Source organism: Lampris incognitus, chromosome 10, assembly GCF_029633865.1.
Source record: "Lampris incognitus isolate fLamInc1 chromosome 10, fLamInc1.hap2, whole genome shotgun sequence".
In the NCBI taxonomy this organism is placed as follows: Eukaryota; Metazoa; Chordata; class Actinopteri; order Lampriformes; family Lampridae; genus Lampris; species Lampris incognitus.
The window spans coordinates 12,099,588-12,127,322 of NC_079220.1; the positions used below are offsets into that span (position 1 = coordinate 12,099,588).

General features: G+C 44.8%; 2 protein-coding genes and 1 long non-coding RNA gene across 3 annotated transcripts in view; 2 read left to right on the forward strand and 1 right to left on the reverse strand.

Annotated features, from left to right (window-relative positions):
* Positions 1 to 12,171, forward strand: part of pde6hb (phosphodiesterase 6H, cGMP-specific, cone, gamma, paralog b) — a 70,302-nt gene extending 58,131 nt beyond the window's left edge. Inside the window, exons 2-3 of the mRNA XM_056287611.1 lie at positions 11,130 to 11,287; positions 11,952 to 12,171. Of these exons, the coding sequence (XP_056143586.1) occupies positions 11,145 to 11,287; positions 11,952 to 12,069 (261 nt within the window). The 5' untranslated portion in view covers positions 11,130 to 11,144 and the 3' untranslated portion in view covers positions 12,070 to 12,171. The remainder of the gene's footprint in view (positions 1 to 11,129; positions 11,288 to 11,951) is intronic.
* On the reverse strand, positions 494 to 26,606 carry LOC130119185 (uncharacterized). Its single transcript, XR_008810828.1, has 5 exons — positions 26,510 to 26,606; positions 20,595 to 20,783; positions 13,728 to 13,845; positions 6,280 to 6,381; positions 494 to 872 (listed from the first exon to the last, which is right to left on the reverse strand). It is a non-coding gene; the product is annotated as an uncharacterized LOC130119185 (long non-coding RNA).
* On the forward strand, positions 20,760 to 25,636 carry LOC130119180 (G-protein coupled receptor family C group 5 member D). Its single transcript, XM_056287607.1, has 4 exons — positions 20,760 to 20,871; positions 22,068 to 23,342; positions 23,970 to 24,025; positions 24,239 to 25,636. The coding sequence occupies exons 2-4, from the start codon at positions 22,136 to 22,138 to the stop codon at positions 24,329 to 24,331; spliced, it is 1,356 nt and encodes a 451-aa protein (XP_056143582.1). The 5' UTR covers positions 20,760 to 20,871; positions 22,068 to 22,135; the 3' UTR covers positions 24,332 to 25,636.
* Positions 26,607 to 27,735: the final 1,129 nt, after the last annotated feature.

Here is a 27,735-nt window from a genome sequence, read left to right on the forward strand (position 1 = left end):
GGAAATACATAGTATACTAGCTTAATTGTGGGTGTAGTATTTCCGCAGTGGAGGCACCGCACTACTGAATATGTTATATTTCCACTCAAGTTTTCTTGTTATACTTTTCAGTCACATGTAATAGTTACCTATTCTAATAATAACACTAGCCTAGTGACAATAGGGGTAGAAAGGAATTTTAGCCATCTCACCATCGACCGCTGAGAACCTAGGGTCCTGTTTTTTTTAATATACGAGTGTGACTCCTGTGTGCATTATAACGCAAGGCAAAAAGGGGTTACATACACACACACACACACACACACACACACATATACATATATGTATACGTATATAGCGCCTCCGGTGCAAATTAGGGGTAGCAGTAAAGGCACTAACATCTAACTAGGTTCGGTGAGGGGTTTGCCTTGACCAACTCACGAGGAGTTGATGTGTTGTTGAACAGTTGACAATTTTATTGCCTCACAACAGCAAAATATACACAGCGCCGACTTTTGAATTAAGAATTGAAATAAAACAAAATAGAGCTCTTTAAAGTAAATAAAATAATAAACTAAAGAAAACCTCATTCAAATCACAACCCTCAATGAGTGTTAGCAGTTTGAGATGAAAGAAAAGTTCAGTTCCTTGTCCTTGAGTGTATGTGTTGGTCCAAGAGTTCAGTTCCTGATCCGTGAGTGTACTGGATATACTTCAACCATGACTATTTCTACCCTGGTAGAGGAAATAGGCTAGTGTGTATGGGTTCTTATCTGGTGTCTGGATTCAGGCTTTTCAGACGTTTCCTGGGACAGATCCTACGGTAGGCCACCGCTTCTATGATCGTCCACAACCTCACTCGGCTGGGCTCGCCATCACAATCCAAATTCTATCTGGTAGTTTGAAAAAATCAATCTACACAAATAGTGCAGAACAGTAAGTATTCCATTCTATATCTGTTTCTAACATGAGATCTCATTAACTTCTTTTCATTCAGAACATCTTACAATGTATAACCAATAACTAAGGATATACTGTCATCAATGCCATTCAATTAGATGAATTGGTTTACACCACAGCAATTGGCATTATACCACTAATACATGAAATACTTGACATTAACAAATGAATTACTTGTATTTATCCACTCTTTTAACCTGTTACATATCCCTTTTTAACCTTTTTATATGTCATTTTAATATGCTTTCCATTAACATGTATATGAATTACAGTATCATTACTTAATCACTACACATATATAATTCTGTTACACAAAATCAGTGCAATCACAGTGTAGCCTCAATACAAACCATTTAAGTGCGCTAATCACTTAAACCGAATAGCTTTAACGTCAACAGGATAAGTGCCACGCATCTTTAATGCTACACAATTCTCCAACGCTTCACTGACTTAGCTAGCGCTCGACACTAGCTAACTATTGGCGTGAGCTATCTTCTAAAACATTCGACATGACGCAAAGATCCAGTATGCACCAAAATGAGTTCTAAATATTAACATTCTCATAACTATGATACAATACGTACCAAAGTACAGGCTATTCAAACATTATACATTCTTATAACCCCGACTGGTTTTATGAAGAGTAGCTTAACAGCTATCTGATCCAGCGTTATCGTTTCCCTTTAGTGGTTAGCAATAAGCTAGCACAAAAACCTGCTTTACTCACCGGAGCTCCAAATACTTAAAACTCAACAGACCTTTGTCTCGTAAGCTCACATATGAGATTCTGATTAAACATAACACTTTTCAGAATCAATAAATGTTAATACTCTAAACTTTGTAACTTTCTGAGGCTATGTATAATGAAATCCAGTCGTTGGTTCAAGAGCACATTTTCAGGGAAGCTCACAAAAAGGAAAAAAGAAAAGATGACGACTGCGTGTAGCACTCTCTACCTTAGCGAGTTGCATAGTGCGCCCCTTAAGGAGCGGCATGTCACTGCACCTCTAAGTCAATGACTATTAGTAGCCCTATATTGTCATATGGGTTACATATATATATATTCGGGATGTGTGTGTGTGTGTGTGTGTGTGTGGTGTTAGCGTGTGTGTGTGTTAGTTAGAGTCGATAGCGGGACCGAAAACTAAAGCATTTGTGATCCTAATTCTTCTTGGAGGTGGTAGGTATTGTCTCAGAGAGTAAGGGAAGAATCCCAGAAAATTAAAATTATGCATAATTATGCATAAATATGCAAAATATGCATTTTTCTAAAAATGGCTAAAAACCACTTTTCTCGGCATTTCAGATGATTCCAAGTATCTTTGATTTTTTCACCTATATAAAAAAAAATTTCTGGGACTTAGAAATGTTTTGGCATTATGCAAAATATATGCATGTTTGCAAAAATGCACTTATGATCCTAATTTTTTTTGGAGGTGGTAGGCATTGTTCCAGAGAGGACCAGAAAAATAGCAGAACATTAAAATATAATTATAATAATTATGCATAATTATGCAAAATATGCATTTTCTAAAATGGCTAAAAACCACTTTTCTCGGCATTTCAGATGATTCTGGGCATTTGGGGGGAGGGAGTTGGAGTGGGGGGGGGTTTAGGGGCAGGGGGAAGGCGGTTAGCTGGCAGGATGAAGAGGAGGGAGATTTAGACGGGTGGATAACCAAACCGCTACATTGTAGTGGGGTTCTTCTAGTATATATATAATTTCATCTCATCTCATCATCAGCTGCTTCTCCGGGGTCGGGTCACGGTGGCAGCAAGCTAAGTAGGGCACTCCAGGCGTCCCTCTCCCCAGCAACGCCCTCCAGCTCCTCCTGGGGGATCCCAAGGCGTTCCGAGGCCAGATTGGACATGTAGTCCCTCCAGTGAGTTCTGGGTCTACGCCAGGGTCTCCTTCCAGTTGGACGTACCCAGAAAACCTCCAAAGGAAGGCGCCCAGGAGGCATCCTAATCAGATGCCCGAACCACCTCAACTGGCTGCTTTCAACACGAAGGAGCAGTGGCTCTACTACTACTACTACACTACTAGTAGATCATACATAATTTTTTTTACTACTTTTATTAATCTCTGTGGGGCAATTCTTTCTCTGCATTTAACCCATCCTAGCTGTGTAGCTAGGAGCAGTGGGCAGCCACAGTGCAGCACCCGGGGACCAACTCCAGTTCGTCTTGCCATGCCTCGGTCAGGGGCACAGGCAGGAGTATTAACCATAACATGCATGTCTATTTGATGGTGGGAGGAAACCAGAGAACCCAGAGGAAACCCTGCACAGACACGGGGAGAACAGGCAAACTCCACACAGAGGACGACCTGGGATGACCGCCAAGGTTGGACAACCCCGGGGTTCAAACCCAGGACCTTCTTGCTGTGAGGCGACAGCGCTAACCACTTGGCCACCGTGCTGCCCAAAAATATGTATATATCCCATGATACCTCCAGCCTGGTTGGGCGTCCCTATAGACACAATTGGCCATATCTGCGGGTGGGGAGCTGGATGTGGGTGGGTATGTGTCCTGGTCGCTGCACTAGTGCTTCCTCTGGTTGGTCGGGGAGCCTGTTCAGAGGGGAAGGGGAACTTGGGGGAATAGCGTGATCCTCCCACATGCTACGTCCCACTGGCGTAACTTCTCACTGTCAAATGAAAAGAAGAGGCTGGCAACGCCTCATGTATTGGAGGAGGCATGTGGTAATAGTCTGCAGTCTTCCCCGGATCTGCAGAGGGGTGGAGCAGCGACCAGGACAGTGGGTTAATTGGCCAGGTACAACTGAGGAGAAAAAGAAAAAATGTATATATAAATCCAGTATATAAATCTGGGCCGCCACCGTGACCCGACCCCGGAAAAGCGGCTGAAGATGAGATGAGATGAGATATAAATCTATACAAATCCAGCCTTCAGGACTACTAACATTAAATAGCAATATTCATGGAGAAAAACAGGCCGGTGACTTATTTTGGGGTTATTACTGTAGCAAACAGAATAGCCTGTTCTTTGTTTTTGGGGGAGCCGTGACCTCTCCGTGACCTTACCAATCCTCTCAGACCCAAATACTGTCAGTGAGGCTAGGCCATTGCGTTGTCCTCATTTACTTCCCTTCTCACAAATGTTACCCCTAAAACCTTAATCGATAAAATATAGGGCACCGTTAAGGCTCACCGACCAGACGCTGGTATACGGAATCCAGTGATGAATACAGGAAGTCCCCGGATTATGAACGAGTTCCGTTTTTGAGTCTGTTCTTATGTCGAATTTGTATGCAAGTCAGACCAGTTATGTACAGTTCACATCTAGTGTCAATTAGTCAAATGTTTGTCTTAGTACATATTTTACCTAAAACATCATAACAATGCAGTAATAATAATAATAAATGTAACTATAGTACAGTATTTATAATTGAGAGATATATGTGTATATAGGTATAAAACACTTTTCTTTTGGATTTTCCCCCCCTTCTCTCCCCAACTGTACTTGGCCAATCACCCCACTCTTCCGAGCCGTCCCGGTCTCTACTCCACCCCCTCTGCCGATCCGGGGAGGGCTGCAGACTACCACATGCCTCCTCCAATACATGTGGAGTCACCAGCCGCTTCTTTTCACCTGACAGTGAGGAGTTTCCCCAGGGCGACGTAGTGAGTGGGAGGATCACATTATTCCCCCCTAGTTCCCCCTCCCCCCTGAACAGGCGCCCTGACTGACCAGAGGAGGCGCTAGTGCAGCGACCAGGACATATACCCACATCCGGCTTTCCATCCGCAGACACGGCCAATTGTGTCTGTAGGGATGCCCGACCGAGCTAGAGGTAACACAGGGATTCGAACCAGCGATCCCCATGTTGGTAGGCAACGGAATAGACCGCTACGCTACCTGGACGCCCTAGGTATAAAAAACTTTAAAGAAACATTTCTTACATTTCAAACTCTCCACCTGCCACTGTCCCCAGAGCGGGTGGCGCCCGGCAGATGCCGCCCGTTTGATGCCAGAAACAGGAGCCCGCTTGGGGCTCGCCTCCACGCCTCACCGGGTAAGTGAAAAAACAATAAGAGCGTTTCACCTCTCTCTGAACGCTTGATTATTTCCACTTTCTTTTCAATTGTGATCATTTTCCTTTTCTTCCGTGCATCACCGTCACCTGCATCAGATTTACACTTTGAAGCCACAAATACGAGGGTAAACACACGACGACAATGTGGCGTTGTTTACCCTGGGGCCGACAAACTGCCTGAAACGCGCAGTGTTTTGAGCGTCGCGCAAAGTAGTCCATGCATTCATTAGCACGAACCATTGTGTCTTAAATCCAGCCATCCATCCATTATCCGAACCGCTTATCCTGCTCTCAGGGTCGCGGGGATGCTGGAGCCTATCCCAGCAGTCACTGCATAGCAGGCGGGGAGACACCCTGGACAGGCCGCCAGACCATCACACAGGGCTGACATACACATACACACACTTACACATACACACACACACACACATTCATACCTAGGGACAATTTAGTACGGCTGATTCACCTGACCTACATGTCTTTGGACTGTGGGAGGAAACCGGAGCCCCCGGAGGAAACCCACACACACACGGGGAGAACATGCAAACTCCACACAGAGGACAACCCGGGATGACCCCCAAGGTTGGACTACCCAAGGGCTCGAACCCAGGACCTTCTTGCTGCGAGGCGACCGTACTAACCACTGCGCCACCGTGGATGTGTCTAACTCGATTTTTTAAAATAATAGGCTTTACAGAGGCCGGTTCGTAAGTACGGGCGTTCGTAAGTTGGGCGTTCATAACCTGGGGACTCCCTGTACTTTGTTCATTTTTCCACTCAGAAACATTATTTTGGGAAGGACTTGCTATATGTGAAATTCATCATTATTTTACAAACATGCCTCAATTTTTACCCTCAAAAAACCCAAACTACATTGAAAGCAACGGCTTTCAGATCGAGATAATTTCCTTTTTTTCTTTTTTTTTTTTAACAAATGGCCATTTCACTTAGAAATCAAATTTAAAAAAAATAACACCGACTTGAAAGATAAATCAGAGGAAATCAGTTATCGATTAAGTCCAAAAAGAAAACTGATGAATCACACTGCTGTACTCTTTTCATGTACGGATAAATCATCCACTAGAGAAGCAAAGATTCGGGCTAAGAGCTGCAGGGACCGTCTGCCAGTTTGTTAATGACGTTGGTGTTAAATATTATTTGACGCCAGTGAAGAGCACAAGTCCAAAGACACATTTTGAATTGTGTTTGAGCAAGAAACATCTCTTGATACAGCGACTAGTGAGCCATGAGGTTTGTTCGCTATTAGCCCAACAAAGTACCTGTACACCGATCAGCTGTTTTGTCTTTCCTTTTGTCCTTTTTGCACCCGTGCAGAGTTGTGTTGCCTGGAGATTTCCACTGCTGTCTTGGCAAGAGTCCTCCTTTAAACAAGAAAACAAACAACAACCGCATTTTTGGACTAACCTTGTATAAAAGAAAGCAACTCGCCAACTAACTTGACTCGGTAGCTAAAGACTGTCAAAGAAAAAAAAAAATCTTAAATTTCCTTCTTTTCTTCTAGTTTCTTCTGTGGTGTCTATTTCTCTCTCAGTAGCAGTACTGCTTCCAAACAGTCTAATCTTGGCTGCAGGCATTAAATTAACGTCTCCCACAAAATGAGATCCATCGCTCAATGCCGAGCCTGGATATATCACCTTCCCAGCTCTGCTCCCTTATCCTTACTCTTTTGCATAAATATATACGTATATATATATATATATATATATATATATATATATGGCGGCACAGTGGCACAGTGGTTAGCGCAGTCGCCTCAGCAAGAAGGTCCTGGGTTCAAGCGCCGGGGTAGTCCAACCTTGGTGGGTCATCCCAGGTCGTCCTCTGTGTGGAGTTTGCATGTCCTCAACGTGTCTGCGTGGGGTTTTCTCCGGGGGCTCCAGTTTCCTCCCACAGTCCAAAGGCATGTAGGTCAGGTGAATCGGCCATACTAAAAAATTGTCCCTAGAAATGAATGGGTGTGTGTGTGTGTCGGCCCTGTGATGACCTGGCAGCCTGTCCAGGGTGTCTCCCCGCCTGCTGCCCAATGACTGCTGGGATAGGCTCCAGCATCCAACCCTGCAACCCTGAGAGCAGGATAAGCGGTTTGGATAATGGATGGATGGATGGATATACACACACCTAACGACGTGCCACCATTATTCATCTGTTTCTTGGAGAGACAGCGTTAACATCATCCTACAATGGCTCTTTGGGCCACCGCCACCCACTTAAACCCCCAAAATGAAAGGAAATCAACCAGGAACTAGAGTTGCATTTATCAGATGCAAAGCTCGGTTCAGTATATCAGCCTGTGTATACCATACTTCCCTCCTGCAACACTGGTTCTGAATTGCACCCACCGTTATCGCCGGTGCAGTAAAAATAAAATGTCTTTTTGCAATCTCCTCTATCTGTAAATTCTCCCCATGCAGAGTATTAATAAAATAAAAATGTCGATGTCGAGATTATTAGGAAGGTGCAGAAGAAGAGGAAATGTGTGAAATTAACACCTCAGGGTTGAAAACTTGCAGAGAGTGAAAAACGTATTTAGTCTATAAAACATGCAAGACTGTCCTTAGGAGTCTTTATGCACAACAAACCCAACACCAGTATGAGACAAAAGCACATTTTAACGTCTTGTTTTTTGCGCAACACGCCTGTGAATGAGTCTTATCTTCTTCATTTATAGAAAACAATTCAAAGATGGTTCAAGTAGATGCACCAGTGGGAAATCTGAGACGCGACGTTAATGTAATAAATCACAGTCACCACGGCTGGTTTGCGTCATTTTAAATAAAGAGATGATATACACCAGCACTCACGGCCCTCCCACACAGGCTGTGTTTTCCTCACAACAGAGGAGCCAAAACCATCTGAATCCAATCGAACCTAATTTGGAAGAAACGAATGGAAAATTAGTTGTCTAAGGGGAGCCAGAGATAAACCTTCTCGCTGAAGTTAAGTCCAAATAGGGCTGGGCAATATATCAATATCATACCGATATCGGGATATGAGACTTGATATCATCTGGGATTTTGGATATCGCAATAGAGACTTCTATTATTTGTCTTTACCAACTTAGTTATTGTATAGGCACTACTGATGATTCAAAAATCGGATTGCGTAAATGTTTCATGAAAGCACCGATAGCCATCCCCTATATATCATCACAATATCCATATCGGTGTATTTGGTACCAAAAAATATCATGATATTTGATTTTGTCCATATCACCCAGCCCTAAGTCCAAACTTGTTTTAACTTTTAATGTGGCAAAATAGATTGAAAAGTTAAATTCACAAGCTTTCACGGTGATTATCTGTGGCTTGTATGAGAAGGCCAAACAATTATGCAAAGTAAATGGAGATATCAAAATACAGATCATGCTGGAAACATGATACATCAAGCTGAGTATTATCATATTATCAGTCTTCATATGAGTTATGATGTAGATATATATATATACATACATACATACACACACACACACACACACACACACACACACACACACACACACACATAGAACAGACACAAAATACGACTTAAAGGTACTTTGTTTTCCTAGAGGGGAATTTATTGGAACCGTACTGTGCATTCAATTCAACGGCGTGAGTCTTAGGCTGAAGGCCAGATCCAGCATCAGTATTTCTAAAAATAAATACATTTCAAAATAAAAAAATAGCATATCTTCAATCGTTTTAAGCACCTAATTTTGAATAATTGAGACTGATCCCTCAAAACTTTTTTGTTTTAAGCATTTCAATCTTGCGTTCGAGCAAAAAGAATTCGACAAATTCCCATTGAAATGTAAATATCTTTAACCAAAATGTTGAATTTTAGGTTTATCATAACAAGAACGCAAAGTTGTTTCTTGGACGGATGACTGAAATAGCGGTAAATTAGGTGTATTTATCATCTCCGTGTTGTCGACAAGGTCCTATGCAGCTCACAGGAAAAACCGTGATGGGGGGGGGGGGGCAATTGAAAGCAGCATCTCACATGGACCTGAAATGCGACCCACAGGTGGACATCAACCAGTCTGCTCATGGCAGAGCTAAATGTAGACATGCTGGTGCTTAGTTGGATAAACTCATTAAAAACGTCTAGATTGACCTCTCGAATTGTCCAGCCAGCACACACACACATGGTGGGGACAGAGGAAGGTAGGAATGGGGTGGGGAGGAGACACCGTGAGGAGAGAGGGGAAGGGAGGACAGGACAGAGGACGAAGATGCTGGGACGGGTGAGAGACTTGGCTGACCTTCTTTGGAGACCACGTGAGTGTGAAGAGGAGGATGTGGGGATTAGGGATCAAGGTATAAAAGCGCAGGGTGGCGACCAGTCGTCACACCTCTGAGCCATTACCGAAGGGTAGCTCTCAGGAGAGACCAGCCACAGCCTCTCGACACATCGCTGAACGCAGGTGAGAAAAGACCTCAGATATTTATGGCGGCGTTTGGGAACGCTGATACAGCTACTATTGGGAATACTAGTGAAACAGTGAGCTTTAACTACAACTACTGCATGGATGGATCGATACCAACAGCTTGCTGATTATGTTGTGGGGGGGTCGTACTTCTCAGTTTCTAAAGAGCATTAAAATGTAAGCATCCAGAAGCCATATTGAGCTGGATGAATTAGGGATGCATGTAAAGTTGAATATGGATGCTTGGTACGGTAGTAAAGTGGTAAAAGGAAGAGCGTGCACTGCTAAATCGGATAGGATAATGGTTCCCACACAGGCCAACATGTCGAGGAGTGAGGCTTAAACGACAGAAGAAAACGATGTACCCATTTTGTGAAAGTACATTACTTCCAGATTGCTCTGCTAGCAAATTGGTAAAAAATAATGATAACAATGCAAAAGGCTGTAAAAATAAATAAATGAGGGCCTAACTAATGGCCGGTGCAAAGGCAGATGTGGTGAGGACAAGAAGTTTTAAAAATAGGTAGAAGATCTTGATGGAAAACATGCATAACATTTCTAGCAACAAAAAAAAAGTGGGTATATACTAATGCACGGGAGGGAGGAAGAGGATTTACTCGGGGGGGGGGGGCAAAAATCACAGCAACAGATGGTTAACAACTCACCAGCCACCCTCTCCTGATGGCAGCTCGGGTGCAGCTTTGACAGATCTCTATACAAAAGACTTAGCTGGACAAGACTACTCTGCCGCACCAGTTTAAACCTATCCAGGTGACTGCTAGATCTACTACTGAGGGTGCAGGTGGCGCATTGGCTTGAGTTACATCACGCGCCCTGCTGGAGTGTTTTCGACCCTTGTCAGAATCCCCCTAAAAAGATGACCGGTGCTAGGGGTGGTGATGTTAAACCACAGTTTAGAAAGGAGGGATCAAACAGGGGACGGTGGCGTGTTGTATTGTTCAGGTGATGTCCGAGTCTCTTAAAGAGACTGGCAAACCCGCCGTAGGCTGACAGCTGCTTTCAGCACCATGACAAGTGTTGGCGTCTGCTTACAGAGGAAAGCCTGCTAGGGAATAGCTTCTCGCTACTTGTATTGAGGAGTGCCGAGGGACTGTAAGACCCTCTCAGACTTAAAATCACCCAAAAAACAGTTAAAATATCATCTGGCATCATAATCGACTGGGAGACACCATACGGACGAGTATCCGTAATTAGGAAAATCCAAAACAAAAAGGAAACCAGATACCTAATTTTAGAAATGACACCGGTTTGAATGAGTTGCGTAATGAACGTCTGAGTTGAAATGGGAATGGATTACTTTAAGGTTCACAACAACAGTAGAGGTCAATTTGTCATTGCACATGGCCCTCTGGTCTTTAAAGGAGGGCAATTAATCTGCCAGGGATTTAAATGGGATTAGAGCTAATCTGCTTTGTTAGCCTAATCTGCATCATCTCCACTGATTAGCATTGAGAGCTGGCAGGGATTAATAGTTAGAGGGCGGCAGAAGGAGGGCTAGACAACAAGAAGGAGGAACCTCAAGAGTGACGTGCCAGTCTAGAGGAGGCAATGGCTCAAGGACATCTTTGAGAAGTAGTCTGGGTTAAAATTGACTGTATGGTAGAGTGGGCTAATGGACCGCAAAGGGTCCAACGTGACGACACTCTTCACACTTCAACGTTTTCAAAATCTGTCTTTCAGAGGCCGCCTACAGAAATGAACGCCTCACCTCCTGCAGGAAGTGCCCTGGCCACCAGCAACGTGACCGGCCCCACAACCCCAAAGAAGGGACCACCCAAGTTCAAGCAGAGGCAGACCCGTACATTCAAGAGCAAGGCCCCCAAGCCCGGCCAGAAGGGGTGAGCCATGCTGGGTTACTCACTCTAAAAACACACACAGCAACAAAAAAAACAACAAAAAAAACAACAACAGTAAAATAAAAAATATACATCAGAACTAGTTTGACAGTCTTAAAATCACACAGAAGTATCTTATTATCTAGTTTCATGAATCAACTGCTCATCAAGAACAGACTGTGTAGGATTACTTGTGAGTTAAGAATATTTATCTTGAGTTATCTAGCTTAGTTGTTTCCTTTTAAATTATTCTGAGCAGTAAAACAAGGACGTTTTTCTGGGGAATTTATAATTGCATGATTGACCTTGGCAAGTTGGATATGATATCTTAAAATCAATGCAATTTTCTTTTTCAAGATTTCTGGTCTTTCAGAGCAAAAAAAACGTGTTTTTATCTTGTTTCAAAAGGGGAAATATTTCACTGCATTGGCAGATTATTTTGCTTATTTGGGACATTTCTGACTTGAGACATTTGGGACATTTGCTTATTTGGGGCAGCTCTTACTTGAATATGCTAAATTCTGTCTCAGTTTGGCCATAGCGTTTTTTTTGCGTTGTGATATTCCTGTCACCACTTAAGAAGTATTGCACCGTGATGAATCAGCAGGCCATCTCTCCCAACTTTCTGCCCTCACTGACTTCTTGGTGGTCTTTTACCAACCTCCAGGTTCGGTGACGACATCCCTGGAATGGAGGGTCTTGGCACAGACATCACAGTGGTCTGCCCATGGGAAGCCTTTGGCGACATGGAGCTCAGCGACCTGGCCAAATACGGCATTATCTAAACCTGCTGCCTCCTGCCTTCCTTGCCTGCCTGTACCTCTTCTTCATCCTCTCCCCCCACCCCCCCCCTCTCCCAGTCTGGCATGTCGCCATAAGGCTGCCAGCCAAACAACTAATGCCCTCTCGTCTATCTACCTCGTGCTTTACTCCACCAGAGTAGATGAAACGCATATGATTGTTCTTACTTTTGTATTATCGTCATTGTTATTATCATCATTATTATTATTACTATTGTTAGCATTATTATTATCATATAATACTGTTTACAGTATGTTATGTGTATATATCATATATATGTAATATATGAAATGATACGACGAGAAAAAAGATCCCGTGACCCGATGCCTTTGCCTCACCTCCCCTCTCCTCCTCCTTCTCTCCATCCTCTGTAACTCCGCCACTCCTTACCCACGGCAATGAACGCAAGCAAAACACTAGCTACTATTAGCTTGCATTTGCTTCTAGGTGTCGATGGAAATGTAAATAATCTTTTGCTTCTTTGTGTCTTCCTACCTTCCTTTTTTACACCCTCAACCCCTTACTCTCTTGTTTTTGCATTGTGTTTTTTACTCCTTGTGTAAAGCTATTGTAAACACCCAGGAAAATAAAAAGGGACGCAAGGAGGGCATATTGTGATGAACAAGACAACAATGCAGTGCTCGATAATTATGGTGGAGTGACCTTCCCCCCCCCCCCACTCTCCTGCTCTCCCCCAGCCAGGCCCCTTCCTCTTTAACAAACACAACCGGCATATATATTGTGTTGCACAAATAAACGCAATATCACTCAAATCATGTCAACTTGTATGTTTTGATAGCCGTAATAAAGCGTGTTTATTTTCACTAATCGTAGTCTAATTGGTTTTTGTACAGAGCGACTACAAAAACAACAAAACAAAAAACAAAACAGAGAAATAAAACAGAAAATAACTTCAGGGAAATTCACAGAGAATCAAAGGAAAATAACAATAAAAAAGGATCAACAAAACCACCTCATAGGTGATTCTCATTATTCAGCTTCTCTGATATGAACCGGCATCGTCAATGAAAGCCCCACAGTAAGGCAGTCTAACCGCATCTTTCAACGCCTCACGGTGAATTGGGAAAAAAAACACCAGACCGTAGCGTGTCTGCTTCCCTGCCTCACTAATGCCGTGCCATGAAATGATGATGAAATGGGAAAACAAGAACAAGAGGAAACTTATTTGACTCTCTAAGCCACGACAGTTGTTTCCAACTACTTTTTTATTCCCCCGGCATCTTTCAAGTCACCCTGAAAAAACAAAAACAAAACAAAAAAAAACAACAACAAAAAAAACCTCCTCTTCCATTTTGATGTGAGGCCTTGGCCCTTCCCGAGAAAACGCCAGTCCCTCAAGCTGGGTCAAGAATCACATATTTATAAGATGTTCTCCTTGATAAATTTTCATCAACCGGTGAATTAAGGCCCCACAATTCACTGAGCAAGCATTATTAATGACAATACTGTTTGCATGCTAACAAACGACGTCATGAAAGAAATCCTCTGAGTTATCTGCAGCAAATACTTACTGTTAGGCAGAGACTTAGCAGAAATAACTGAGTGAATAACAAAATTAATGGCGATGCTTTATTGTTGTAGGAGAATGAAAGAGATGCCCTGGAGGTTTTAAATTGCTCACCAGTATTAATGGTGCGTGAATCAGAGTGGATCCTGTGATGGACTGGCAACTGGTCCAGGTTGTCTTCCTGCCTTTAACACACTGCTTGCAGGGATATACGCTCCAACCTCCCATGACCCTGAAACAAATGAATTTGGTATGGCAAAATGGTTATGAGTATGAATGGATAAATGGTGCTGCGTTAAACAATGAACTGTGATCGTTAAGACTTGTCTCTGGTAAGCTGTTCACAGACTACCTGACCGGATAAAGAGGAAGAGATATTGCATCACAGCCTGTCAAAAAAGCACATGAGAGTGTCTACAGGCATGGGGAAAAAAATGTGGTCATCTCATATCGAACTCATATTAAGCTCAGGTTACTGTCATAAAATGACACTGGGATTACTACAGTTTGGGGTAACTTCTGAGGACAGTGGTCATCACTGACTTATGAGTTGGTTTAGCACAGTCAGGACCAATGATTACTTTGGATTATTGGTATTCACTTGCAGGAAACAGAATATGGGATTATGTCAAGGATCGGCTCTGAGCCCTTTTTTGTTTGCAATGGTGATGGACAGGTTGACGGACGAGACCAAGCAGGAGTCTCCGTGGACTATGATGTTTGCGGATAACATTGTGATCTGTAATGAGGGTAGGGTGCAGGTTGAGGAGAGCCTGGAGAGGTGGAGGTATGCACTGGAGAAAAGAGGAATGAAAGTCAGTAGGAGCAAGATGGAATACATATGTGAGAATGAGAGGGAGGACAGTGGAATGATGAGGATGCAAGGAGTAGAAGTGACGAAGGCGTACGAGTTTAAATGCTTGGGTTCAACTGTACAAAGTAATGGGGAGTGCAGAAGAGAGTGCAGGCAAGGTGGAGTGGGTGGAGAAGAATGTCAGGAGTGATTTGCGACAGAAGGGAACCAGCAAGAGTTAAAGGGAAGGTTTACAAGATGGTTGTGAGACCAGCTATGTTATATGGTTTGGAGACAGTGGCACTGACGGAAAGACAGGAGGCAGAGCTGGAGGTGGCAGCGTTGAAGATGCTCAGATTTTCATTGGGAGTGATGAAGAAGGACAGGATTAAGAACGATTATATTAGAGGAACAGCTCAGGTTGGACGGTTTGGAGACAAAGCAAGAGGCAAGATTGAGATGGCTTGGACATGTGTGGAGGAGAGATGCTGGGTATATTGGGAGAAGGATGCTGAATATGGAGCTGCCAGGGAAGGGGATCAGAGGAGGGCCAAAGAGGAGGTTTATGGATGTGGTTAGGGAGGACATGCAGGTGGCTGGTGTGACAGAGGAAGATGCAGAAGGAAGAAATGGAAACAGATGATCCGCTGTGGCGACCCCTAACGGGAGCAGCCAAAAGTAGCAGTAGTAGTTGCAGGAAAGAGACATCCAGTTTTGGAGGTTTATGAGGCAGTTATGAAGCGTTTTATCTCCTCCAAAAGCTATTTCGGGTTTATGGAGAGGTAGAGCTGTGTATCATCCTCAAGTGATACTGTGTCTATGAATGATGTGTTCCCAGGGAGACATATTGATGGACGAATAAATTGGCCCAACAACAAGAGATCCCTAGAATGTACTTCAAATAATTTTTGCTGGAGATGAACCAGAATCAGCAATGGCCACCCTTAAAAGTTTTGTCTTGCAGAAAAGAATTAAACTACTCTAAGGCTATATTGGGATGAACGGTATTATGATGATTATGATATATTACGGTTGACAGTATCAAAGGCAGCACTGAGGTCTAAAGACACTCCCCGGTAATGCTTTATATTAAGTGCATGTAATAAGTATTTATTAATAGGTAATAATGCCCCTCATACAGCCTTATAAAATGCTTACTAATATTATTTTGTGTTAATAAGACTATAATAAGCGTTAGTTAATAGGTTACCAGGCCCTTATAAATTATAACTTTTGCATTTTGTAGAATATCAAATTCTTTAATAACTTTTAATCATGAGGGTCCTTAAATGCTACATACAAACTTTCATGCAGATTGGATTTACAACCTATGACAAGTGTGAAAAAGTAGGTTTTGCATATTTCTCAAGCGCCACCTAGTGGCCGAAAAACGTGTTTATAATGTCATTATTAACGCTTATAAAGTCTTATTAACACATAATAATGTGTTAAGGACTTATAAGGGCCTTTATACCTATTAACTAACACTTATTACATGCACTTAATGTAAAGTGTTACCAAATCCTCTGGGATACTGTGGTGAGCATTAAGTCCTGCAGCCGTTCACCTGCCCTCTGCCTTCTGACGCGTGCTCTTTCAAGCTCCAACGCTCTCTGTTATCCAAAGCAAGCAGGATTTGTTTCCTTTCCTCAAATTCTATCCATCGATTATCTAAACCACTTATCCTGCTCTCAGGGTTGCGGGGATGTTGGAGCTTATCCTAGCAGTCAGTGGGCGGCAGGCGGTGAGACACCCTGGACAGACCAGCAGTTCATCACAGGGCCAACACACATACACACACATTCAAACCTAGGGACAATTTAGTACGGTCGATTCACCTGACCTACATGTCTTTGGACTGTGGGAGGAAACCGGAGCCCCTGGTGGAAACCCACGCAGACACGGGGAGAACATGCAAACTCCACACAGAGGACGACCCAGGATGACCCCAAAGTTTGGACTACCCCGGGGCTCGAACCCAGGACCTTCTTGCTGGGAGGTGACTGCGCTAACCACTGCGCCACCGTGCCGCCTTTCCACAACTTAAAAGGTGCCATTATTTTCCAAAATGGTGAGCAGTTGCTGTTAAAATCCTTCATTAAACCATCTATAGTCATACTGTTTAATGGGGGGGGGGCGTGTGTGTGTGTTTAGTTGTAGATGATAGCTTGTGTGTCTACATGTGCAGTTATGTTAGCTATCACCACCGATTATACAGGATGGATAGATGGACGGACGGACGGACGGACGGACGGACGGACGGACAGACAGACAGACAGACAGACAGACAGACAGACAGACAGACAGACAGACAGACAGACAGACAGAGACAGATAGAAAGAAAACTTATGTTGACCTGGTTGCATAAGTGTGCTTACCCTTTTATAAATGGGTGCGTGGCTGTGTTAAGAATGAACCAATCACATTCAAACTCATGTTGAATAGTAGTTAATATACACCTGCCATTAATTAACGTGGCTGTAATTAACCCCAAATAAAGTTCAGCTGTCCCTGTAGGATTTTCCTGACATCTTCTTGGTTGCATCCAACTGCAAAGGCCATGTTCCACAAAGAGCTTACAAAGCATGAACGGGATCTCATTGTTGAAAGGCATCGACCAAGAGAGGGGTAAAAAATAATTTCCACGGCATTAGATACACCATGGAACACAGTGAAGACAATCATCAACAAATGGAGAGAAAATGGTGACATTACCAAGAACAGGACGTCCTTCAAATATTGATGAGAAGACGAGGAGAAAAGTGGTCAGGGAAGTTGCCAAGAGGCCTATGGCAACATTAAAGGAGCTGCAGGAATTTCTGGCAAGTACTGGTTGCTCCCTACATGTGACAACAATCTCCCGTATTCTTCATATGTCTGGGCTATGGGGTAGAGTGGCAAGACCAATGCCAAAAATAATCATCCAAGCCTGGCTGCATTTTGCAAAAAGACACATCTAGTCTCCCAAAACCATGTGGAAAAATGTGTTATGGTCTGATGAGACCAAGGCTGGAACTTTTTTTTTTTGCCCCCCCCCCCCCTTTTCTCCCAAATTGTACCCGGCCAATTACTCCACTCTTCCGAGCAGCCCTGGTCACTGCTCCACCCCCTCTGCCGAGCCGGGGAGGGCTGCAGACTACCACGTGCCTACTCCAATACATGTGGTGTCGCCAGGGGCGGATCTACAGGGTGGCAAGGGGTGGCGGCTGCCACCTCTGGGACACAGTCTTGCCACCCCTGTTGCCACCCCATTTATAAATCAGATAATGTGTTTTTAAAGTATATTTTATGTACATGCATGGTGAAGGTCAATGAGCCCCGCACCAAACTCATCTCAAACAGAAGTCGCTGATTTAGAATCCCCCTCCCCCTCACAGGCGCGGATCTACAGGGTGGCAAGGGGTGGCAGCTGCCACAACTCGGAAAACAGTCTTGCCACCCCAGGAAAAAATCTCTAGATCCACCACTGGGCGTCGCCAGCCGCTTCTTTTTACCCGACAGTGAGGAGTTTCACCAGGGGGATGTAGCGCGTGGGAGGATCACGCTTTTCCCCCAGTTCCCCCTCCCCCCCGAACAGGCACCTCGACCGACCAGAGGAGGCGCTAGTGCAGCGACCAGGACACATACCCACATCCGGCTTCCCACCCGCAGACACGGCCAATTGTGTCTGCAGGGACACCCGACCAAGCCGGAGGTAACATGGGGATTCGAACCGGCAATCCCCATGTTGGTAGGCAAACGAACACCATATCAACGGTGAAGCATGGTGGTGGCATCAGGCTTTGGGAAGCTTTTCTTCAGCCGGAACTGGGGCTTTAGTCAAGGTGGAGGGGATAATGAATAGCTCCGAATACCCGTCGATTTTGGAACAAACCCTTCAGGTGTCTGCTAGAAAGCTGAAGATGAAGAGGAACTTCATCTTTCAACACAACAATGACCCAAAGCATACATCCAAATCAACAAAGGAATGGCTTCACCAGAAGAAGGTCGACGTTTTGGAAAGGCCCAGACCTGAATCTAATAGAAAAGCTGTGAAGCGACCCAAAGAGGGCCGTGCACAGGGGATGCCGTCGCAATCTGATGGAGCTAGAACGTTTTTACAAGGAAGAGTGGGAAAATATTGCCAAGTCAAGTTGTGCCAAGCTGATAAGACTCTTACCCAAAAAGCCTGTGTGCTGTAACAAAATCAAAAGGTGCTTCAGTGAGGAATTAGTTTACAGGGGGGTGCACGTTTATGCAACCAGGTTATTTTAAGTTTCGTATTTAGATTTTTTTTTACCTTAAAGGTTTGCTTGTTTTTCACTTGAATTTTATAGGCTGCAACTTCACATTAAAAGTGGACAAAGCTCTTACATGATTTATCTTGGTTTCATTTTATCCGATCACAAAATCCTGCCATTTTAACAGGGGGTGTAGACTTTTTATATGCACTATAGACAGACAGACAGGTTTGTGGATTTTTTTTGGGAGGGGGGGGCTTTTTGTCCCCTTTTCACCCCAATTTTATCTGGCCAATTACCTCACTCTTCTGAGCCGTCCCGGTCGCTGCTCCACCCCCTCTGCCGATCCAGGGAGGGCTGCAGACTACCACATGCCTCCTCCGATACATGTGGAGTCACCAGCCGCTGCTTTTCAACTGACAGTGAAGAGTTTCAGGCATGTAGCGCATGGGAGGATTAAGCTATTCCCCCCCAGCCCCCCCCCCCCGAATAGGCGCCCTGACTGACCAGAGTAGGCGCTAGTGCAGCGACCAGGACACATACCCACATCCGGCTTCCCACTCGCAGACACGGCCAATTGTGTCTGTAGGGACACCCGACCAAGCCAGAGGCAACACGGGGATTCGAACCAGCAATCCCTGTGTCGGTAGGCAACAAAATAGACCACCACGACACCCGGACGCCCAGGTTTGTTGAATTTTACCCAGTTAAAGTATTTAATCGTGTCATGGTACATACAAAATGTATGTAAATTGATCACAATAAAGTATTAAAGATGAAATAAATCAGGACAAAAGAGGTTCAGGAACTGAGTGTGTTGCCAGTTGGGGCTGGGATCCTTAGCATTTTGGTGATGTGAACAGCGGTGGAGCTATTGAATCATAGCCGCTTGGGGAAACCAGTTGCTATGGTCACTCCCTTCAAACAATGATTATCCCTCATCAACATCCAGTGACTAAGAGCCTGTTAACAAGTGTGTTCTTTTCCACGTCTGACTGCCTATACGAAACGTTGCGTAAGAGCAAGAAAACCTCGTGAAGTGGCTCGTAGATATGTACATTATGATGTCATGTACAAGTTCTCCCAGCACTGCTTCTGCAGAGAAGCTCTGGGCTTAAATGCCATCAAAATATTTTACAGACTTGCAGTTCACAGTGTACCAATCATGTATTACAATTTCCTCTCGGCAGTGACAAGTTTGTTGATAATTATATGTGTAAGGAGCTCACCCTTTGTGTCCTATACTAATAAGTCTACAATGAGGGGCTGAATATACACACCCTATAAACAGTGTACAGGTACAGGCATGAGTTGAGGTGCTGTGTATGGACTTGCACAGAGGGATGATGGAAGGAATTCTCTGTTACTAACGCAATTTGCCCTACGGCTAGCTGCACAACGTCAATATGTTTGGGGCTGTGGCTTCCCCGTATCTATCCTGACTGCTGTCTTTTCTGGTCTTGCAGTCCTCTCGAGGACAACGGTGACACACCCGACCCCTCCCTCCACATTCACATCGGGACCTTTTGCCGTCAGCGATCTATCGACATGAACGCCATTCAACACCTTGCGGGCTCATCAGTATGTGATTTACATTGAATATTCCCATCCATCCATCCATTATACGAACCGCTTATCCATATTTTAGCAGTGAAATTCGTTGGAAGCTTGGGAAAATTCAATGTGGTAGTCACAAAAGGGGAGTGCCCTTATTTTGGGAGATGACGGCAAACGGGAGTCAAATCTTATGGAGGCGTGGACATCTGCCCCTCTCCTAATGTTAGGTGTATGTGTGTGCGCCATTGGCTTCCAGGTGTTTGAGCCCCACCTATACTTTGACAGCGAGGAAGAGAAAGAAAAAGGAAGAAAGGAAAAAAAAAGAAAGCGAGAAGGAGAGAGTTAAGACAGGGGTTGAAAGGAAAAAGAGGTGCCAGTTGGGAGCGTAGGGTTTTTCAGCTCTTGCCCGACCTGTGGATGTGAAGGCAGGCCCTCTCCTCTGGCTTCGAAAACTCATTGGCTCAATTTGTTTCTTCTCTTCCTCATCTCACGCTCTTCCTCTTACCGCCGGCTGTCAGAGATATGGGCTCATCCTCGGGATAGGAGCCTCGTGGCTGCACACTTAGAAGAGTGGCCGCTGGAGCGTCAACAGAGGGTTTACTGCAAGAAAAAAAAAAATTTAAGAGTTAAACCTCCCCCCCACCACCACAACAACAACCTCTTCCTCCCCCGCCTCAAGGATAAAAGGGTAAGTCACTTTTCAGCATCGGCTTGGTCCGGCTCGGCCCAACGGCCTGCTACCGTGAGCTACAACTTGGCTAGTTTTTGGCGAAGCTTGGGTTGGGGATCGTTTATGTAAATCAAAGTCTGTTGACAGCCGTGTGGTTTATGAGATTATAGCAACGTCTGTGGAATATTTGCACCGTTTCCCCGATCGCAATAAGTTGTTTTCATCAACAATTGTTGAGCTGAGATTTCATCATTTCATGCAACCTTTCCAAAAGCACAAACTCCATTGATAACTTGTGTATTTGTCTTAATAACTGTGGTTTAACTATTCCTCGCTTCACTTTGTTTCAGCCGTGATTCAAATCACACCCTTAGCCAACCTGCCCAAACCCCCATGCCACGACATGAATATGGAAATAATCATACGGAAAGCTCAGTGACTGTATATATACCAGGCGACGATGTTTTTTTAACTTTTGCACCCGCTGTGTATAATCTGTTGACCTACATCTAAACCTGTCGCTGGCCATGGGGTTAATATCTGGGCCGAGGCCATATTTACCCAACGATAAGGCCATTAAATGTCATCTTTGAATCTCTGCCACTGAAACAAGAGCTCTGTTATGAGCTAGAGGAAGTGACAATCAACTATCAAGGGTGTTTATCTCTGGCTCCTCTCTCTCACCTCTGATCCCAATCTCCACACAGTGTTTCCCTGCTATGCTCCCTCCCCGTCGCCCCCTCTCCCTCTCTTCTGGTTTTACCACAGCTTTGTAAACTGATGAAGAATCGCATTTGCAGGATAGCAAAGTTTACCCTTCATGTCTCTCGCGTGCCGCCTTCGTCCCCACTGCACCTCAATGTTTCTGCTTGTCGGTCCTCCATCGTAAGCCCTCGCTAAAGCTGCTCCCTTATGGAATCAGAATTGTTCTGGCATGTTAACACGCTCTCTCTCTCTCTCTCAGCTCAGTCATCTCTCCCTGTCTTTTCTCCCCCACCCCCCCTTTTCTCACCTTCCCCAAAAACCTGCTTGTGATCTTGTTTTCCATTTCATCTTTTTCTTTTCTTTTACTGTCAGTCAAAGTGACATGTTAACATATTTGGGGGAAACTTGTACTTGGTGTAATGTGCTGCTCTGTTTGAAGCTCTTTGATGGTGATGTGGTCCAAAATACATGAGAAAGATCCATTTCTTATGCTGCTTTCTTTTTCATAGACGACAAAACACCCGCTGCTTCAAAGGATCAGTATTAAGGGAGACATAAAAGGAGGAACTTTATCCTCATGTGGATTACTAAATTGAGGATGGCCTTTTCATCCCATTGCCACACATCCCCTTCCCTCCTCCTCTTCCTCTTCTGTTACCCGCTCCCACATCTATGCCAGACGACGCAGACTAAAAACAGCAGCATTGCCGGTCCTACAGCCAACAACGGAGCCACTACAGCTTCACCAACCACCGCCAGTTTGACAACATCATCCGTCCAGCTCGGCAACTCCTCAAACTCCACCTCCCAGAGTGCCGTGCCAGGCTGTGAGGCGGGGTTCCTTCCCATCTACACTTACCTGTGTGACAGGCAGTCAGCATGGGGCATCGTGTCGGAGAGCCTGACCTCTCTCGGCTTCCTGGTCAGCATCGGGCTCCTAGTGGGCCTCCTGTGCTGGACTTTGTGGGTCTGCGTCTTTGCGCAGCGCCAGCGGGGCGGCATTGGAGGCACGGTGGCCTCCTTGTCCTTGTTCCTGATTGGCACAGCGGGGGTCTTTGCCATCACCTTCGCCTTCATCATCCACCTCACGCCTAAGACGTGCCCCACGCGGCTCTTCCTCTTCGGGGTCTTGTTCTCTCTGGCCTTCTCCTGCCTGTTGGCACGCTGCCTCGCTCTGCTGGGCTTCGCCGTGGCCCGAGGCTGGGGCGAGCCTGCCACGGCCCTCGGGCTCTTCGTCGTGCAGGTTGTCATCGCTACCGAGTGGTTGATCATTGTATTAGTGCGAGACGGTAGGCCCTGCGAGTACAGCACCGGCGAGTTCGTCATGCTCCTGATCTACGTGCTGTGCCTGCTGGCCATCGGGTTGCTTCTCTCCCTGCGCTGCCTGTGCCGCTCCTGCTTCACCTACAGCTACAGCTACGCGGGGGCCACACGCAAGCGAGGCCAGGTGCAGGCTACGTTGCTCTGCCTCACACTGCTGCTATCCGCCTGCATCTGGGTTGTCTGGATCGCTCTGCTCATCAGGGGAAACCGGGAGATGGGACGCCAGCCGCAATGGGATGACCCGGTGCTTAGTGTAGCTTTGGTGGCCAACGGCTGGGTGCTCCTGCTAGGACATGGCATGGCCCAGGTGGCCTTCCTCTGCATGGGGGAGGCAAAATCCAAGGATGGCCCGCTGAGCTTCGCCGGTTGGACAAGCCCAAGCGGGGCGATTCCAGGACTGGGCAGCCAGAAGGAAGGGAGGGAGAACGGGAGCTTTGAGAACGACGGCGAGGACAAGAGAGGTGAGAACTGGATGGAGAACCAAGGAACATAGGCAGAATCTTTACAAACCTACTCACTCAAAACAAGGACTTGTCAGTCCTGGTTGTGAAAACCTGCCATTATAGGGGAACAACAACATTATGTATACGTTCCTAGGATAACACCCCACTAGCAGCCATAATACTGAGTGGTCTTCTGTGCATTTCTGAGATGCCGCTGAAACTGTGCATAAAACTGTCCGCCAGTGACGTCACCAGCAGGCAAGCTGTGTAATGTGACACCTAACTTCCTGGTTTGCTGATAGGCTGCATTGGAAAAGAAAACGCCAATATCAACACTACATACAGTTGGTTGTATGAGAAAATGTGAATATCAGCACTACATACAGCTGTATATAGTGTTGTTATCCTCATTTACTTATACACTGCAGCCTACCGACAAATGAGGGCATTAGTTTTCGTTCACGGACTGTCTGCCAGTGATATCACCCGGTTGATGTAATTTCACCAAAGTGAATACAGAGAAAACTCTCCAGCCTTATGAATAGAGGTTCACTACTGACAACTCAGCTCTCACTGTGGGCCTTTGTGACAAGACGTGTATGATGAACAAATACTTAGCTGACAGTATCGTATGTCTCACTACAGGCAGGAGAGTCGAACGGGACTTGAGATCACCATACGAGTCTGGATTCTCCATGACAGTGAGTAATAAACATCAAGGATTAACAATCCAGCTTGGCATACTAAGTAATCAGAAACTCTGACCTTTTATTACTTGCAAAATTATGGCTAAATCATATTGAAAGGTTAATGACAGCACACTTTATCACTGGTATTAATTGCACTGGCGTGATGAATATGCATTTGTATTTAAATGTGTGTGTGTGTGTGTGTGCGTGCGTGTTGTGTTTCAGGAAATAGACCCTGACAAAGATTACACCATTCCTCGCCCCCAGACCACCAACATCAGTGAACCTTATGATGAATACTACAGGCAGCCTCTCTGATTAAGATCACACCGATTTTCCTATCTGCTTTAACCCACACATGCACACACACAAACTGCCTATACAGGTTGGCACAAGCTCATGCACACATACATGCAAACTAGGGATACTGGTATCAGATATTGGGCCGATACCAGGATAATATAGAGTATCGGTATTAGAGATTTTAAGCGAGACTGAAACATGACACCAAAAGCAATGAGTAATAAGTCATAAATAAAAGTAAAATGGCTTGATTTACTGCATTTTTTGGCACACGGAAGCCTGTATTTCTTCAATGGTGTAAAAGAAATATTCTATCTTGACCCCAAACTAATGGTCTAAGTCTGCATTGTTCAGCACAAGTAACGGATTGGATGGTACTCGGTACTGGCCGATACTTAAAATATTCATACTCAGTATTGGTATCGGCAATGAAAAAGTTATATCAGTGCATCCCTAGTGCAAACACAACGATAGCTGAACATCGATCAATGCAGATAGAAATTCAAGGCTGAACCAACTCGCACACTAGCGTGTAGCACCACGATGCACGTGCCGCAGAAATAAAGATGTTTTGCAAACCATTTTGAATGTACAAATGTAAATACTTTTGTTTAGGATATTATTTGAACTCTTACAGGAAAATAAAAATTCACTATGCAAAAAAAAAAAAGGAAAAAAAATAATAAAAAAGCAATGTTACACTCATCTATTTGGTTCACATCAGTGGGGCTGGATAGATTCCTCTGTCTGGATCCAGATCAAACGTTTGCTGGATGTGTCTATGATCTGTGTGTGTGTATATATATGTGTGTGTGTGTGTGTGTGTGTGTCGCTCTGAGACAGTGTGCAATAGCCCTGAGGTGATAGGGGAGGCATGAAACTGTCCCTCTGAAGGTGCCAAGCTGCTGTGGAGAGCAGAGGCATGTGTGAAGGGAGGAGAGATTACAAGACAGTAGGTATGAGAGAGAGAGAGAGAGAGAGAGAGAGAGAGAGAGAGAGAGAGAGAGAGAGAGAGAGAGAGAGAGAGAGAGATGAGACGTGTCAGAGCTGTGGGACACTCATGTCTGCCATGATTTAACACAGCCGTATCCAAAATTAATTTACGCTAATGGGCTCTTACAATGAGACCTACCTTGAGAGGGCTACCAGCACCGCCAGCACGACGAATGACTCTTGTCCAAAATACCTTTTCAAAAACGTTTTTTACAGCACATGTTGATATGAGTGATACATTGCAAGCGTTGTTAATAAACAGTTGATGCATAAAAGCCCGCATTTGTTTGTGCTTCTCTTCAAATCCCAGCCATTGCACTTCCCGTAGACAAAGGTGCACAGAGAGCTATAACCGCTAGGTGGCAGTGTCGAGGCGTATCCGCCACGGCAGCGTGTAGCGTTTTTCCAACCACCTTTGGAACAAACGTCCGTGTGACGAAAACTGTGATTGGCTGAGCCCAACCTTAACCAATAAGAGGCAGGCGTTTCCAGAATTTAACCAATCAGAGGCAGGCGTGCCCGAAGCCGGTTGGAGTCAAGCGAATTGATAAGAAAATTGGGGGGGGGGGGGGCAGCTGCTTTAGGTAAAGTTCTGAATTTGATGTAAAAGCTGGGACGGCGTTGTTTTGTTTTGGGTTTTTTTATTTTTATAAGAAACACATCATCTCCAAGGGTACAGCTCTTTAAAGAGACGCCACACTTCGGAGGAATAGCCGCCCGTAGACTTTAATAAACATTTTAGGACGTTTCCTGCAGATTATCAAACCCAATAGATTACTCACATTTGTCCCCCATTTTTCACGGTGTGCGATTATGTCTCGGCACCCCGATGTTAAATGACTCAGTCAGTCAGAAAGGTCGGTTATTCACGTCAGTGGATGCAGTCCTCGCACTTGTTCCATGTATCGGAGGGTCTTTAACCCATTCTTTCAATTAGTCCTACTTCAATTAGTCGGAGAGCGCGCACCATCACAATCGTGCCCGTCCCCCCTCCCATTAGCGCAATTAGCAAGGATATGAGGTTCCCGCCAGATCCAACCCCGTTTACGGCCATTAACTCGCGACGCAATTAAAGAATGTTCCAGATCCCCCTCCCTCCCCGCCCCCGGCAACGTCGGCGAAGTTGGGAATGGCTCGGCGACGGAGGAGAGCTGCGGCTCGTCTTGCGGATTTGCTAACAGGAGAACAAACGTCAGTTACCTCGAATCGTCGTTGGCTCACACGCGGTGTGCGGCGCGTTGCAAGTTCCGACAGAAAAGCGTTCTGGACTCCAGCGGGTTTGGGTTCCGTCCACGACCCCAACTCCGATGCCACTCGGGTCTATGAGAGAAATAAACAAATAGATGTTTTGTTTTTTGTTTTTTTTTCATTTTTGGCAAAAGTTAATGTATCTCCTATAAGCAGAACGTGGTTTTCAGCCATCATGACGTTAACTAGCATCGTTTATCGGCTCGTTATTCAGCCAGATCCCATTTTGCGAAGCCTTCCCCTGCGAGACGGCTTCCTGGTCTCGGAGCCGCCCAGCTACCTGGCCGGGTAACACGTGCTGGACATCCGGCGTTGTAGTTTATTTTTTAGCAGTTTGTGGGGTGACGTTTTTAGAGAGAAAATATGATAATAAAAAAAACCCACACATTTTGGTAGCCCCCCCCTTTTAAGTATATTTCATATTTTCACTTCTATGTGGAAATGAGCGGTACTTCTAGTTAACAAGTATTTGATTTAAAAAAGGCATGTTGAGCAGTCTACCATAGTCATAAATAAATAAAGCAGGAACCACAAACTGGGCCTTGACCGAACCGGGAAGTCCTTACGTCAGCTGCAAGGCATGCATAGGCATGGGCATGGGCTATATTTACTGTACTGTGTGTATAACTACAGAAGCGATGCTGGGTTACTTAACACTTTTGTATTTCCCTATACAACTTAATTTAAACTGTTCACCTTCAACTTTTTCAGACTTCTATAGGAGACAAAATGGGATAATTTTTAGCGCCAGTCTAGAATCGTTTTTTGGCAGTTATATAACTGCCAAAGCTATGCAAAAAAAAAAAAATATTTTTTTTAAACTAGCAAAACGGTGACCACCACCCTTTGTTAGTTATGAACACTTACCCCACACTGCAAAAGTCAAGGCCACACAAGACCAGGGAAACGTGCAAGGCGTTTAGTGAGGAAACATCCAGTCACAGACCAGTATAAAAACCAAACTGTTTATTATGTACATTCAAATAACAATGACAGAAAAAATAGAAGGCAGACATGAGGATGGCAAAAAAAGGTGAGAAAATACACAAGTCACCTATTGAAAAGACAAAACCAAAAACATCACTTGAATAAAGGAGCTTTTTGCTTTTTATATAGCAATGATGAGCATGTGAAACGATTTAAAAAAAACAAAAAAACCATGCAATTGAAACCCATTA

Bases quoted from the DNA above. Each gene is read 5' to 3' on its own strand.
- LOC130119180 (XM_056287607.1), top strand. From the start codon at position 22,136: ATGTGGATTACTAAATTGAGGATGGCCTTTTCATCCCATTGCCACACA. The intron at 23,343-23,969 runs GTGAGAACTGGA...GTCTCACTACAG, and splicing joins CGACGGCGAGGACAAGAGAG to GCAGGAGAGTCGAACGGGAC. The intron at 24,026-24,238 runs GTGAGTAATAAA...GTTGTGTTTCAG, and splicing joins AGTCTGGATTCTCCATGACA to GAAATAGACCCTGACAAAGA.